The sequence below is a fragment of the Oncorhynchus gorbuscha genome, linkage group LG03 (genome assembly GCF_021184085.1).
Source record: "Oncorhynchus gorbuscha isolate QuinsamMale2020 ecotype Even-year linkage group LG03, OgorEven_v1.0, whole genome shotgun sequence".
Lineage (NCBI taxonomy): Eukaryota > Metazoa > Chordata > Actinopteri > Salmoniformes > Salmonidae > Oncorhynchus > Oncorhynchus gorbuscha.
The window spans coordinates 81,917,439-81,934,380 of record NC_060175.1 but is presented as its reverse complement, the minus strand read 5'-3'; the positions used below and the strand labels follow the sequence as shown (position 1 = coordinate 81,934,380).

The following is a 16,942-nucleotide window of genomic DNA, read 5'->3' as shown; positions in this document are numbered from 1 at the left end:
TTTTTGTTTGTTTTTTAATCAGGTGGCTGTGATGTCATCAAATGCACAGTCCAGTGTCAACTGTTTATCTGTGTTTGCTAACGGTGGTTGCTGAGTGAGTGTATTTCAATCGCTTCTTATCTTGCTCAACAAGACGTGCCAAATAGCTAGCTAGTAGCTCAGGCTACACATTGATGCCCCGGTAAGTAAATGGTAGAATGCTGTTATTGGATAGTTGATGCCATTTATTCATCTCGTTAGCTAGCCTAGCCAGCTACTAGCCAACAGGCGGTAAACAACCACACCAACCCGTTGTTTAGCTAAATAACATTCACGTTATACAACAACGACGAAATGGCTTTTAACAGCGAGTTAACTAACCAATATGTTTGATCTCTTGGATAGCTAGCTAAGGTTAACGAATTCCAATGTTGTTCGGTAACTTGCCTATCTACGACTGCTAGCTGTTCGCTACATTTACTTGCTAGCTAACGTTAGCTTTAATAGCAAATATGTATTTATAAATAAACCAAGATAGGCCACAGCCATACGTTAAAAATGGGAAGAAATTAGTCATAGTGGACAGAACATTAAAGGAGTTGGGCAGAGTCAAGCAACTATTATTGAGTTCCTATTGGCGCGTTCTAGCATATATTTGCCTATTTCCGTTAGGGAACGCCTACTCTGAAGTGCGCGTGTGCAATAACTCAATTCGCCTTTGCATTCCTCAGCAACGCATTTGTTTATTTTTTTTACTTTCGCAAAGGGTAAAGTTTATATACTGTTTGTAACATTATAGTTTTGGCAACAGAAAACTATTGAGTTCAAAAGTTTCAATGAAAAAATGTGCAGAATTTAGGCCAAAATCCATCTTGTTCCCTCTTCTATCACTGCTGGCCACTAAGCTTCCTCTCACTACCAAATTTGGTAGTAAGTGGAACCGCCAAGCGGACGCTTCACATTAATACATCCGGTGTTTTATCCTGTTCGTTGTTCTGTGTTAATACTAGCTAGCTAACGTTAGCTAGAAAAGTACATTTCCATGGTCCGTAGTTATGTTGTAGATATTTTGCCGTCTTTAGCTAGATAACGTTAGCTAAAACAATGCATTTCCCAGTGGTGGAAAAAGTACTACAATTGTCATACTTGAGTAAAAGTGAAGATACCTTAATAGAAATTGACTCAAGTAAAAGTGAAATTTACCCAGTAAATTACAAATTGAGTAAAAGTCTAAAATTATTTGGTTTTACATATACTTAAGTATCAAAAGTATAAATTATTTCAAATTCCTTATATTACGCAAACCAGACGGCACAATAATATTATTTTTAAATTTACGGATAGCCAAGGGCACACTAACACTCAGACATAATTTAGAAACAGCATTTGTGTTTAGTGAGTCTACCAGATCATAGGCAGTAGGGATAACCAGGGATGTTATCTTGATAAGTGTGTGAATTGGACCATTTTCCTATCCTACTATTCATTCAAAATGTTAAGAGTACTTTTGGGTGTCATGGAAAATGTATGGAGTAAAAAGTAGAATACAATTATTTACGAATGTAGTGAAGTTGCCTAGTTTAATAAAGGTACCAAAAGTAAAAGTTGTCAATATAAATAGTAAAGTACAGCTATCCCCAAAAACAACTTGAGTACTACTTGAAATAATTTTTACTTAAGTACATTACACCACTGGCATTTCCTTTTTTCTCGCTGTGAAATGCCCCATTTCAACAACACCAGCTAAGAACTTGTAGCCTCTTAAGACCAATTGACCGTCCCTCTTCTGTTCCCATGTGTCTGGCAATCTGATTCATGGATGGATGTGGCCCCCATAAACTGGATGAATGTGGCCCCCACACATACTATACCCATAGCGTCTTGTGCCAAAACCGGAGTTTACTTATAACAACTGCAAAGAGTTTTCAGTTGGGCAGGTGTATGTCTGGCAGGTGTGCTGTCATTAAAGCATTCACATTAGATGTAATGCGCTGAAATGTTATCACCCCATGCTGTTTTGTATATTTTTGCATGGTTTCCAATTTAGTTATTTAGGCTAGAAGTTGCTACAGGATATGTGATTCTCCATACCCTTTACAGGTTTGCTAATGGAAAGCCTCGTACAAGGAATTTTAACTAACCTGTTATTGATGATATTTTCTTAATTCTCAATTCTATGGAGAAAAATATATATCTTAGAAATGTTCATGTCCAGTTGCAGGTGGTTCTACAAAAAAACCCAGCAAAAACTCAAAGATATTAAATCCACATTTTGCACCTAGTGATGAGTTCCCTTGTCATTTTAATTCCAGACATCTTGCATTTCCCAACATCTTTACAGGAACTTGTTGTATTTTTCATTTTCAATGTTGGACATAAAACATCAAGTGATTTTAATTAAAAAAATCTGTTCCCAAGTATTCCCACGGATGTAAGCAAGGTTTGAAATGATTATGTTTTAGTCCAACTTTTTTTTTTTTTAAATCTGTTTGTGCTTCTTGCGGTCAATTTGCTGTCTACAAATGATTTGTAATTATGTTCCGTCCCCCCAACCATCCACTCAAGAAGAAATCGTCCCACGACTGAATCTAATTGATGATCCCTGGCATACAACATATTATGATCATGTCAACCTGGCTGACAGAACAGATGCTGAATGTTATACTGCTGCTCAAGCTGATCCATGATAGAGTTTGATGGCTTTGAGTGGATATTCTTTTCAGAATCACTATCCTGTGGTGTCTCTCCCACAGCAACAAAGAAGATGATGATATAGGCCTAGTCTAGCATCATCCACCTTGTTTATGAAAATGGCAATAAAGCTAAACTTCCTGCGGGTCAGCTATGCAAATATTCAATGAAAACATTTGATTGAATTTCACATTTGCTTATTTCTATTTGCATTATCCGGTAATTGTTCCCCAGAGTGGTAAACTTAGCATGCAAGTGATTGATTAACACATATTCACTTATAAAGGATAGCCTTACAGTATGTAGGGCCCTATAATATCCACGTTGCAGAGAATGCGGACAGAATCACGGAATCCAGACATTAAAATGAAATTCAACAATATTCAAAAAGGTTTTGAACTTTGTAGGAAATCAACTAAATGTATTGAACTTATTTGACAATTCATTAATTTGCCCAAATTAATCATGTCATGAACAAAATGCGTCAGTGATTTTTATTTTACTGCAACTTTCTGAAACATGTGTGGGGGAGTGCGCATGTCTACACTTTGTGTAACTGTTAGCAATTATGCTAATGATTACCTTCTGGTAAAGATTGAAAGGCTTTCCTGATAACCTTCTCAATTAGCATGTTAGAATGATACCATGATTATATGCATCAATCCACAGGCCATTTGCTTAACAAACTCTGCAATCACATGAGCACTACAGAAACATCGCTAACCAAAGGTCTCTTGCTGGTGCACACTTGGTTAACTACACCCCAAAATAAAAATGTCTTCTATTTTTCCCAGACTTCCAAAGTGGTCACCTGATGTGGTTTAAACATTGTTGTGGACTTAAAACATCCAATGGTGTTTTTCCCACGCCTATGATTTTATAGTGCCCTACGAATGCTTTGGTGCAGGCATACAATGCCTTTTGTTTGTGGCTCTGAATTATAGTTTTGACTAAAAAGAGTGACAACTCCCAATGGAAACACAGGGGAAATGTTGATCCCCAAAAAGTAGCAAGGAGCTGAATATTAGACAATGCAATGTGCTTTCAATAAAATGAACAGAATGTAGGTATTCATTGTGTATGCCTGGACAGACAGGAATTGCAGTGGGCATATGGTTTGCCCTTGTTCTATTTGCAGAGTGTTCGTGTTTATGCAAACAGGCGTACTCCTGCATTTTAAACCACAGCACCTGTTCATGTGTTCACAGTCCACATAGGCTACACACTTCTTACGCTACTGCTTTGAACTCAGTTGAACACCTACAGTGCTGTGCCTTTTCTGCCAAGGTAAGGATGGTGTACTATTGTAAAGATGTGCATAACAGTTGATTTGATATTTTGGCTAGAACCCCAAACTCTCGTTGATGATTGTTCTACTAATTTGACCTTTCTATAGTTTGCTTTGTTATAATTCTTAATGTGATTTTTCTTTCTCATTGATCTGTCTTACAGATCTATGGTAGGCTAGGCTTTATCTAAGAGTCAGGATTGAAATGCATTGTTGCATTGTGGTATAGACTAGGCCTATATTTTCGGTCCTGACTGTTGAAGTAGGTATTCAGAAGATTCCCCTCTACCCTAAAAACCTAATGTTTGTGTTGCTTGTCTGCTTTGCTAGCAGCACTGGATCCGACATTGGAAATGTTGAAGGGCATTAGGATGAAACACTGTTTTGTGTGCAAATACACCCTTGGCTGCTGTAGCCTAAAATAAACAGGAATCAGTTTTTCTGTGGAATGAAAAGGCCAGTAGGTACTGAAGTCAGACTTGATAGGCAATGCAATATTGTATCTAACAGTAGGTTAGCCTATGTTTCAGCTTTCTCCAGAAGTCGATAAGTCATAAATACATACATTTGATGAATCTACGTTTTCAGCTGAGGGGACATTTGCTGTTTATTTTAGCTGTGTTGCATTTGAGTCGAACGCTTCCCCAACTGTACACACGACCCTCCCTTTAATGCGTATTGTGTTTCCTGCCAGATCTGTTTATCGCACCACCTGGTTAATGTTAAATTGCTCCAGAAGGACGACATGTTTACTCATAAACACCGAACCAGGGTCCCTTTGTTTACCGTAGCCATGGCAGCAATCAGCTACTCAACAAATATCTCCGGTTTATGTTGGCAAGAGGGAAACTGTTGCCTTGATTAGTTAAAACAGAGTAACATCTTGTCTTTCTCTGATCTGCAACAATATTGAAGATGTTTCTAAGATTGTCTTCAGTAAGAAACCGCATGTGGGCATTTCCATGTAAAAGGAACCATGAGCACTAATGTTAAATGAAAGCCTTCTATAAATTATAGTTAGACATTATTTGCCTTCTTTAAATGTAAGAAACATTGCCTTGTGCCTTGTAATTCTGTTGCCAAAAATCCATATCTTTTAAGTTATTTTCTAATTTCTCTCCCTTATGAGAGAGGATAATGAACATTCACAGAAATAACAAGTAAAGGTAGACCTACCAATTAGTTAGTTTTTATTTGTTTATGAATTATTAAGTGATTAAAACACGTAATTCTGTAACCAACTCAGTCACGTAATTACTACAATTGAATAGGCTACAATTGGAAATCCTATTCACAAACACCAGCTGGGTCACCTGCTACTGTCCTTCCTTCAACTGGCATACTGTTCAGCTCATACCTTTTTGTCTGGTGGTTCTTTCTTTCCTGTCTGGTCTGTCTGTCTGGTCTGTCGGTCTGGTCTGGTCTCTGGTCTGGTCTGGTCTGGTCTTGTCTTGTCTTTCAGTTAATGTCACTTCTTCTGACTCTTTCTACCAACCACCCACTTTCCATTTAGTGTAACAAGCATCCTCACCCACTGACCATCGACCGATACCAAAGATCAATGGAAGTTGAAATTTGGTCAGACCGCCCTGGCCGGACCAAATCTGAACCTTTCATAAGCTTCTATATTTCACAAGTTTGGACAAAACAGTACAGAAAAGTAGAGCACACTAGAGTGGAGTACAATATAACGTACTGAACATACCTACCGCACTCTACTGTGCTGTACTGTGACGTCTAAACTTGTAAAACAAAGACGTCTGATTGTTTCAGATGTGGTCTTGTTTGGGGGCGGCGCTCATTACAATAACAGCTAGATATTGCATATTTCTACTTTTATGTACCTATTCAGGATACATCACCATGAAGAGAATGATATTCATGTCCATAATTGTGCATTTCTGTATAGTACAGATCAGGATGTAATTCCATTACTGGATGTAAATCCACTTCCCCTACTGTAGTTCAGTAACCAAAATATATTTTCAAACTCAAGGTGTCATGTAGCTGACACTCCATTCTTTCTGCAGACCTCTTTGAATCTTATTTCAGAGCTGATATTTCAGCTTTTTTGGAGAATGTGGTTGAACAAAAAAAACGGAGGGAGATTTTAACGTAATTCTGTTACCAAACTTTGCATCTACACAGTTTGTTCAGTAAATGTGTTTTTGTGAAATTTCTGTGTAAATTGTTCAAAGTAGTCCATGTGCATGTAGTTATATGGGCAATCTGAATTCAAGCTTAATTCCGTTATCGTGGAATTGCCCATGTGTATGTAATTGTTCCAACAACAAAAAAATGTAGCCTAAAATCAGTATTGTGGAAAGTCACTGTGGATTTACATGAGGTTTACAGCAGCTCTCTTGTTCTTGTTCTGTTCTCAGGTCAGTGAGTCCAGATGCATGAGTCTGGGTCAGAACAGACAGCCTGCACCAGTCCAGCCAATCAGACGGAGAATGGGGACAGTGTTGAGAAGGATGATTATCTGAGTGCTAAGCCACTAACTCCAGAGGGTTCTGGGGCTGACAGTCAGCAGCAAAACCAGGTTACCAATCGTATTTTATAAACTGTGCCATATGCTTACTTTCCACAACTAAAGCACATGGGTTCGCAAATTGTCACATTTAGCATCTTTCTTTGTTTGTATGATAGGTAGGATATCTCTCACTGAACTTTGAGCCAACTGTAGCGCTGCAGACAGAGACTGCTGAGACACTTTGTGATTGGTGGAGAAGGATAGATCTGTGTTATTGGTTAGTTTTGTTTATGCACACAAGCACTTTGTCAGACTGCCAGACAGTGTAATGTTGTGCTCGGCTTACTGCTCTTTCTTTCTCCACCCTGCGTCTCTAACTGCCAAAGACGACCACTGTAAATGGAGTTGGTCAGGTTTGTCAGCTTTATTATTGTATTTTAGTCAACTAGCCTATTTCTACATGTAGATAGATAACGCTCTATGTTTACTGGTATATATATTAGTAGAATTTCCTGGATGAAAAGGACTACGTTAAAGTGAAACACTGGTCATCGCATATCTGTGTAAACTAACAACCAAGATAGTAATTGTGACTGTGTTAGTTAAAGTGAATGTGCATGTGTCACTACTACCTAACATATTTATAATGTTATTGTACTGTATAATCAAAGGTAATTTACTTAAATCATATGAAAATGTCCTTAGCTCTTTATTGCCTCTTCCAAGCATTTTTCTTACTCTGGTCTTGTAGATTATATTCCTTTGTGCATTGATGGTTTGTGCATGTCTCAGTTGAGTTTGGTTACATACGGTTTGTTAAATCTCAGTTCAGGGAGAGATTAAGTATAAGGGTCTGTTATATGAAAAGGGATTATATTTTCTGGGTTTCAGAAAAGGGATGTAACTTGTTTTTGGCAACATTAGTCATAGAGCACATACCTCTCTTTGAGGACTAGCCCAGTGTTTACATTGTCCTTCATGGGTATGTGGGTTTCTGTCACATCAACAATAATAATAACAAAAGATGTTTGGGCTGGTCTGCCCTGACGTCATGGAAACAAGGATTAGGTGCAGGATTAGGTTTTGCTGATGTTGTGCATACAAAAGACGAGCCTTTCCCATACCATATACAGTGACTAACTGGCCCTATCTGGCTCTCTGAAGTTTTTTTTCTTCTGTACTGCAGACTTTAAGTCCAGCTGATGCAATTATTTTACCTTCTGCTTTAAGTCATGTAAGCCATGAGTTTATCCTCAGTATCTGCTCCAGGGTATAGGTCTATAAGGATCTTGATGAGCATCAGAGCATGTTTAGTCCGTGTGGGAATGGGCCATCTCCTTGGCAATCCACTGTTATTGTTAGCCTAGAGTGTATGTGACATCCTCCAGCAGTTTGTTTACTGGATCCCAAACAGAGCCAGCCTTAGTGGGAATTGTTTGTTTGTGGTTCAGACCTTAATTAAGGCCCTATTCCCACTAGGACATATGAAGAAGACTCTAAGGAGCGGGTGGCGAAAGAGAATTCAACTTTTCAATTCACATTACATCCTTGCCTTACCTTTTCGTTGTGGCTGGCCACATGACAATCTTGGTCCGTAGGTCAAATTGACCGTAAATATCACAGCCACTAGCCGGCCAGAAAGCACAAACTATTCAACATTGACAAAAGTTTATTCTAAAACATATTACACTGTTGAATAATGCACCCAAACCATATTACACTGCAACAATTCACAAGCATGTATGTGCAGTCAATTTAAATGGTTTATTTTCTCGTCTGTAGGCTACACTCAATACATTTTTAGCTTCAAGACAAAAGCGCAAAAAATGTCTTCATCAAGTAACGTTAGCATATCAAAAATGAATGATTTAACCCTCTCATATTATTATAAAGTACAGTAAACTACATTACAACATCACAACAAACCAGGCCTCATTTTTAACAATATCATGAAAACAATTGAATGTGGTAAAAGCGAATTGTGACAGGAAACGTGAGTATAACTGAATTCACCACGACAAGCTGTTTTATATGGAAGTCTATACCCGCCACCAAATTTGTTTAATAAAAAGACTGATGATTTGTCAACGTGCACAATTAGTCTGTGCTTCAGTCTGACCAACTACAGCCTACTGACGACAACCACAGCTGCAGGTAGCCAGAGAAGCCTATGCACTCTGATCCCATCTGGGCTTGGCCAGGGGAAACGTAATGTCATGTTTTTATAGCCTAAAATAGGCCCATTTATTTGTGTTCTGAGAAAGTGATTTTATATTCACACTTCGGGTGGCAAGGCAACCTACACAATATATATACAAAAGTATATGGACATCCCTTCAAAATAGTGGATTCGGCTATTTCAGCCACACCCGTTGCTGACAGGTGTATAAAATCGAGCACACAGCTATGCAATCTCCATAGTCCAACATTGACTGTAGAATGGCCTTACTGAAGAGCTCAGTGACTTTCAACTTTCATAGGATGTCACCTTTAAGTGCTGTTATTGTGAAGTGGAAACGTCTAGGAGCAACAACGGCTCAGTCACAAAGTGGTAGGCCACACAAGCTCATAGAACAGGATCTCCGAGTGCCCATGATTTTGGAAATAGATGTTCGACGAGCAGGTGTCCACATACTTTTGGTTATGTAGTGTAGGTCTTTTTAATCCAAAATGATTGACTGGAATGAATCAATCAATAAAATAGTGATGACATGCTATATGAGTATCTACACGATGCAACCAGCCATACAGAGAGCTCAGCCCTGATCGTTTTTGTCAAATTTTAAACCATATGACTTAATAAATCTGGTCCCATCATAGCCCATATAAAACAGTTTATGAATGTTTTTTAAATATTTTTTTCTAGCTGATTTATGTCATACACTACAACTAGGGTCCAGAGTTGGTTAGATTAGTCTACTATCAGTTCAAGAATAACTCTGGGCCCCAGGAACCCCCAAGTTCCTGCAAGTACGCAAGTTTACATTTGAATATTATGTGTATCCGACGATATTTTTACAAGAAGTATTGTAAGTGTGAGGCTATAAAATGCAATGCAGTTCTGTTTTTGCTAAACTTGCCATGCATCCATGGCTTTGTATTCATTTTTTATCTATACTAAACAAAAATATAAACGAAACATGCAACAATTTCAAAGATTTTACTGAGTTACATTTCATATACAGAAATCAGTCAATTGAAATAAATAAATTGGGCCTTAATCTATGGATTTCACATGACTGGGCAGGGGTGCAGCCATGGGTGGGCCTGGGAGGGCATAGGCTCACCCAATGTGTAATGATCATGCTGTTTTAATCAGCTTCTTGATATCCCTCACCTGTCAGGTGGATGGATTATCTTGGCAAAGGATAAATGCTCACTAACCGGGATGTAACCACATTTGTGCACCAAATTTGAGAGAAATAATATTTTTGTGTGAATGGAACATTTTTGGGATTTTTTTATATTTCTGCTCATGGCGCATTGGACCAACACTTTACACGTTGAATTTATTTGGCTTTAATTATTATATTTACTGTAAACATCCCCAGAGCTGTGGGTGTTAGGCAGAAAGGGAGGGGTAATTGCTGGATGCCTAGCAAAGGTTGTTCATATGTTTTGGTTTTAAAATGTAAAAAAAAAAACACTTCAATGGTGTTGTTGGCATTTTCTTTTTCTGTTATTTTCCGGCATGGCTATGTCTAATTTGTGCTCATCTGTATTTGTGTGTTGGCAGGTTACAGTTTCAGTGTCTATGATGACCCCTCCGGTGGAGACTCCTCAGCAGACACAGCAGCAGGTCCTCAACCCACAGCAGATCCAGGCCCTGCTCCAGCAGCAGAAAGCACTCATGTTACACCAGGTAACTACATCATATTCACCACACAAATCTACATGTAAATGCTTTATTGTGTTCTGTTTCACAATTGTAATATTAGCAGGAATTTTTGTTAATTTCTCTGTACGTCACCTATTTTTCATGTGGATCTTCCAGTGAGATGCTGATGGCTTGAACGTGACCACTGTATTTCCTCATGACCTTCCATTAACTCAAGGTGTTTTTTTTCCTTCTTTTTTTTTCTACAGCAACACATACAGGATCTCTGCCAGAAACAGCAGGACCAGTTCAACGCCCAGCTCCTACAGCAGAAGCATGCTGGGAAGTCAGACGAAGAGGTAGGCCGACATACTTATTTTTTGTCATACGTCTGTAGTTTACTGTCATCTAAATGTTCCAAAGCGCTATATAAAATCAATGTATTATTATAGTATTGCTGAGGCCTCATGTGTACCTCTTCCCCACTCCCCTACAGCAGCTAGCTGCTCAGCACATGGCCATCCAGCAGCAGCTCCTGCAGGTCCAACAGCAGCACCTCCTTAGCCTCCAGAGACAGGGTCTCCTGTCTGTCCTGCCCTCCATGAGCCCCTCTGCAGCTCAGGGTAAGTGTCTACCCCCTCAGCCCCAACCCTAATCTAACATACCTTCTCCCATTCAGTATCTGCCCCATGCTTTGTTTGTTGTTGCTGTCCTCCTCCATGGCTGCAAGGCAGCTACATTTGTTTTGGTTGTTGTTGGGCAAGAATATTATAGTTATTTGGCTGAATTATTTGTGTATTTCTCCTAGGTTTAATGAAAGGGTGTGAGAATGGCACCAGCCTGCTCTCTGGTGGTGAGAATCCAGCTACTCTTCAGAAGAACCTGCTCCACAGTCAGCATTCCACCACCAATGGGAATCATCCATCACAGATCCTAAAGAAAAAAGACAGGTGATTAGTCATTTCAGAACCGTGTTTATTCATTCTCATCTGTCCAACCACTTCCTGAAGTGTTACTTTGATGATATATATGTATGTCTCTCTGCAGTGGGCCTGTGGATAATCACACACAAAACACTCACCCTCTCTATGGACACGGCATGTGCAAATGGTCTGGCTGTGAGGCTGTCTTTGGAGACTTTCAAGTTTTTCTCAAGTGAGTTTCTCCTCATCTATTCAATCTCTCAGAGAGACAAATTAAGGTCAATCTCTCTTACTATAATAGTAACACTGGGTTCTAGTGGCTTCTTCAGTGTTTTCTTGTTTTATAATAGAATGTGTTTTCCCCCCAGGCATCTGAACAGTGAACATACACTGGATGACAAGAGTACAGCACAGTGTCGAGTGCAGATGCAGGTTGTTCAGCAGCTAGAACTGCAGGTACACAGTAGACAAGACATTTGCTTAAATAAAGCCCATTCATTGTACAGTACCTTCTCACTGTAATCAACTTCACATGACATCTTTGTTGTTTTATCTTCTCCTCAATGAAGTTGAAAAAAGACAAAGAGCGTCTGCAAGCCATGATGTCTCACCTCAAATCCTCTGATCAAAAGTCCAAACCAGCAACCCCAACGGTAAGTCTCTGGAGTATTAAAGTGGGCATGTCTTAAATTCAGATCATGTTACTAACAGAGTAAGACTAGAATTAGCCACAATGGTAAAATAATCACCCTTCAAGTTTGCATTTCCTACAGCTGTGTTCTCTGTATTGCGTTTTAAATTAATCTTTACTTTTTATTTTCTAGGGGAATCTTGTGCCCAATGTCTCCTTCTCCCAGGTGACATTTCCCAAGGTGCTTCCTTCCATGAGCTTGTCTCAAAATGCCACTGCTCCTTCTACACCCCTGACACCACCCCCAACCTCCTCCTCTATCCTCCCTCCCCACACCCTGCTCACTGTGAGCCCTGGAAGGAGATGGTACTCAGACAGCAAGACCATGAAATACAGCAAGACCATGAATCAAGGTGAGTTAGCAGAGTGATGCTGAACCTAATGAGGGTAGTAGGGTACATTTTTTTGATGCCTGTGGTAGTTTATCTACTTGAATGGCTTCAATCATTGATTTTAATAAAAGACATTTTGTTAATTCCTTAACAGATATTGTTCAGAATAAGGAAGCTAGACCGCCATTTACATATGCAGCCCTAATAAGACAGGTAAGGAGTCTTTTCTTTTATTTCACCCTGGTTTACCCTCCGATGACTAAATGTTAGCTATTCGTAAGGAGTGAGTCTATTGTTTGCTAATTGAATGTTTGCATTTTTCCAGGCAATATTTGAATCCCCCTATAAGCAGCTGACACTAAATGAAATCTACAATTGGTTCACGCGAACATTTGCTTATTTTAGACGCAACGCCGCAACATGGAAGGTATTTCGTTGTCTATTTAAAGGGTAATTTACATGTATATGAATACCCTTGTCCTATGTTTAGTTGCTATGCCATATTCATTACGTTTTTTAGGAATGTTACATGGTATTAGATCAACTTGTATGGAATAATGTTCTTCTTTCTGACTGCAGAATGCAGTGAGACACAACCTCAGCCTCCACAAGTGTTTTGTGCGAGTGGAGAATGTAAAAGGAGCTGTGTGGACAGTTGATGAGATGGAGTTCCAGAGGAGAAGACCCCAGAAGCCTGCTGGTGAAGGGTATGTTTAACATGCTCGGTATCTCCAGTAAAGCTCCATGTATGTCTCTGTTTCTCAACATGTTAAACCTGCATTTTTGTTGGTATTATACTAATACAAACCATGTAACTAAGTTTGGGCATGATCTGATTTTTCTCTCGAAAAACTACAGAGCAATGTGCAAATTGAGTTCACAAATTGAGTTTATTTGTGACTGCAGGTCTCTCAAGAGGGAGAACACTGACCATGGTCACTGCTCAGCTTTCCTCACTCCTAAGGTAAATGCTCTTTTGACAACTTTGAGTGCTAAACCCAGGACCGGCGTTAGGGGGGCTGGCCACATACTGTACCTCCTTTCCCGTCCAAATAAAATATTGAAATCTTGATAATTTATTGGGCCGAGAAGCATGCCGACAGAAAGACTCATTCATCTCAGATAAGCATCCGAGTGAAACAGTTCCTCTGTCTCAGTATGTGTAGACTGTGTATCTGATGCTGTCTGGACAAAACCAATATGGCATGTCATACTATTTCTGTCCAGACAGCGTCAGATAGATGGTCTACACATAGTAAGAGAGAGGAGTGCTGTTTCGCTTGCTCAGATGCTTTCTCCTGTGAGAGTTTCAGCAGAAAGGAAGAGGTGACACGAGGGCTCACTCTCGCCACAAACTCTGTCCAGAATAAGCCCAATGATATTCTGTGTCAGGCTTTCAAGAGCAGCTGTGATTACCTTTAATATTGATCAGCTTTAATATTGCAGATTGTAGCTTCCATCAATGTAATTGTCTGCATCATTTCCAATCGCCCATATATACAGTTGAAGTCGGAAGTTTACATACACTTAGGAGTCATTAAAACTAGTTTTTCAACCACCACAAATTTCTTGTTAACAAACTATAGTTTTGGCAAGTCGGTTAGAACATCTACTTTGTGCATGAAACAAGTCATTTTTCCAACAATTGTTTACAGACAGATTATTTCACTTATAATTCACTGTATCACAATTCCAGTGGGTCAGAAGTTGACATACACTAAGTACCTTTAAACAGCTTGGAAAATCGCAAAATTATGTCATGGCTTCTGATAGGGTAATTGACATAATTTGAGTCAATTGTAGGTGACTATTATTCTGACATTTCACATTCTTAAAATAAGTGGTGATCCTAACTGACCTAAAACAGGGAATTATTACTAGGATTAAATGTCAGGAATTGTGAAAAACTGAGTTTAAATGTATTTGGCTAAGGTGTAACTTCTGACTTCAACTGTATGTCACCAGTAGGTCTAGTGAATATACCGGCAATCCCTGTCATTTGGTGACATACATTTCTGTTAATGCATGTAATAATTTGTTGTTTACTATTCTAATTCTGAGTGGTAACCTTATTAGCAGGTTGTGAACCCTGCAACACAAGTTTAGGTTTATTTCATAACCATAATTTAAGAGTTTTGTAAATGTATTCATTGTCTTTTATTTGGAGTGCTTCATGTGAGCAATGAGCATGTCTGGTTTCTCTGTCCTGATAACGGTGAGGGAGCACGCGCCTGAGCACGCTAGTAGTAGGCCTTCTGTGTGCAAATGTAGGAAAGTGCCCATTTGATTTCTGATTGTCTTAACTCACCACGTCCACTACTAATAATAAACTGAGCCTCTCAGTAAACCTTTTTTTTTACCTCACACAGTAAGGCAACGAAGCCTACAGCCATTGCAAATGATAGTAGTTCCTCACAGTATTTGAAAAATCTTTCCAACACTCCTGGCCTCGATAATCATCAAGCCTCGGTGTGAAAGAGCAAATATATCATGATCTGGTGACCCCATATATTCAGTGGAAACGTCATTAAAAGAAAACTGCTGTCTGTACGGTGCTCACTGGTACCGGAAACACTGAGGGCCCCGGAATAGGCAAATTAAATAGAAAGGGAGGCATACAGGTGGAGTAGAGATGAAAATTCAAGTTCTTTCAATCGCATTCATCAGGATGTTTTTAGTTGTCGGCTTTAGGTCTATCCATTTTACTTGGTTGACGATGGAAATTGTAGCCTTACTACTGCATTGGCCTATAGGCTAGTTCCATGCACTAATTTCTTTAGCCGCCAATGGGCCATGGTGTATCAATGTGTCCATATGGCAGAGGCTGGTGTTCTTGCATTAGTTGAATTTTAACTTTTAGATTTTTATCATTTTAATTAAGATTTTTATGATTAACCACATAACAATGATTTTGAGAAACAAAAACGTTATCGAAATTAAACTGTTTCATGAAAATGCGCATACCGTATATACAAATAGTCATAACTAGCATGCAGATAGTTTAGAAATGGTATGATAAATTGTTAGCTTCCCCAAACTTGAAACTCACGAGCTGCCCATGGTCTTTAACACCCATGAAAACAATAATTTGCAAGCGTGTGCGTGCACACATGGGAGGTCCCCTAAATATATATATTTTTTTTAAGGTGCCCCGCCTATGGAGATCAAATGCCCATCCAACTTATTTGTTCTGGTACCGGCCCTTGATAAACCTATGGCGTGTCTTTTCAGGCTGAATGGCTAGAGAGTAGTATACCTCCATTCAACCCAGCCTTTATAGGAGCTCCCTTTATGTTCTCTGTTCCAGCAGGAGGAGATGAATGCAGCTCTCTGGTATGGGAATGGATCCTACAGTGACAGCAGTGAAGAGCAGTACCCAATTCACCCTCTGTGAGTTCTATCACCATTCAAAACTAGATTTGATAGAGGAGAAATGTTTCATAATTCATTATAAGTACATTTCTTCCTTATCATTACTTTTCTTCTCAGCGTGAAAGAAGAGCTAATGGATGAGGAGGCATATGAGAATGTGCCCCATGACTGTTCAGAGACTGAGAGCTCTGATGAGCACAGCTCAGATGTGGACCAAGACGGCGGTAGCCCAGAGAGACCCAACCTGCAGCTGGCCCATGTGCCTTCACAGTGAAAGGAACTGTTTTCAAACATGTCACTCTCCACTGCAAGACTCCCACATTGGACAACTATGAAATATACCAAATTAATATAGAACTGCTTCGTATCAAGTGGAAAAACACACATTTTCTGTTGAGGAAATAAATTACTATTTTATTTATTGAGGATATTTTGTCCTCGCTGTTGTATTGGGTTTTATCCACCTAGAGCTCACGTTGAAGACAAGAGCTGATGGCGGAACCTTTGTAACACCCCTTGTCCTCAAATAATGCATCCCTATCGGCTTATTGTGAGGCTGTACAACCAATGACGAAGCCCTATGGGGAGCTGGCTCAGTGATGCAGACATATTTTTACATTTTCTTTCAAGAATGTGTATATCAATAACCAGAGCATTGGCAATATTTATGGACAGCACTTCATGAAGATGAATCTTTGTTTTCTCCCCCTAATTAATTTGTATATGAGAGTACCAGATTGTAACAAGTTGTTTTGTTTGACATGATATCCTTGAGAATTGGTTACTTTTAAAAGGGAGCTGTACACTGCCAAAAATATGATTTATGTGTAACCAATCTGTTGGGATATTATTATTTATGTAGCCTAATAATCGTATTTTCCCCCCACTTTTTGGACTTATTTAGTGTTGTATCATACATTGCCATAGTTGTGCACTAAATGCTGTCTCTAATACATTCCGTATAAAAAGTGAGTGGCGAATGTCTGGTTTGAAGCATTCATTATTGTGTTTATGTGCAGGTTTTGAGTTATGACCGGAGTTTGTTTTACCAGTGTGGTAATGGCCATACTTCAGTGGTCAATATAATGTGGCTATCTAATGGATGGCAGGCAATGGGGTTGAAGATGTTGTTTGGAAGGAGAAGGTTCTACTGTAAATATACTCCCTTCATTCAGTTCAGACCACATCATCAACATCAACCAGCCTGGATGTGTGCACACTGCATAGAGATGAGTAGGTAACCTATAGTGGCATCTATATAGGCTCATACCGTGATAGCCTATCTGACTGAGGTCGTCAGAGTGATAAAATATACTTACATTTGACCAAAACTCATCCTGCCCAAACATTTTGCGCTGTCTGGTTGGCTATGG

At 39.3% G+C, this 16,942-nt stretch overlaps 1 protein-coding gene across 6 annotated transcripts; it reads left to right on the top strand.

Moving 5' to 3' along the window:
* Positions 1–22: 22 nt before the first annotated feature.
* LOC124032039 (forkhead box protein P1-B-like) lies at positions 23–16,549 on the top strand. Of its 6 annotated transcripts, none has more exons than XM_046344030.1 (17): positions 23–94; positions 6,343–6,503; positions 6,821–6,847; positions 10,171–10,296; positions 10,521–10,610; positions 10,748–10,874; positions 11,060–11,201; positions 11,299–11,406; positions 11,543–11,630; positions 11,744–11,827; positions 11,999–12,218; positions 12,352–12,410; positions 12,523–12,624; positions 12,777–12,904; positions 13,104–13,161; positions 15,505–15,587; positions 15,687–16,549. In XM_046344030.1, exons 2-17 carry the CDS (start codon positions 6,357–6,359, stop codon positions 15,841–15,843), a joined length of 1,746 nt encoding a protein of 581 aa, XP_046199986.1. In that variant the 5' UTR covers positions 23–94; positions 6,343–6,356; the 3' UTR covers positions 15,844–16,549. The 6 variants fall into 6 exon arrangements, with proteins under 6 accessions (XP_046199986.1, XP_046199987.1, XP_046199988.1 ...); XM_046344031.1 differs by having other exon boundaries at positions 45–181; positions 10,751–10,874; XM_046344032.1 differs by having other exon boundaries at positions 45–181; positions 15,508–15,587.
* The last annotated feature ends 393 nt before the right edge of the window (positions 16,550–16,942 follow it).

Coding starts and splice junctions, on each gene's coding strand:
- LOC124032039 (XM_046344030.1), top strand. CDS start 6,357: ATGCATGAGTCTGGGTCAGAACAGACAGCCTGCACCAGTCCAGCCAAT. Junction 6,504..6,820: donor ACAGTCAGCAGCAAAACCAG/GTTACCAATCGT, acceptor TAACTGCCAAAG/ACGACCACTGTAAATGGAGT. Junction 12,411..12,522: donor ATGCAGCCCTAATAAGACAG/GTAAGGAGTCTT, acceptor GCATTTTTCCAG/GCAATATTTGAATCCCCCTA.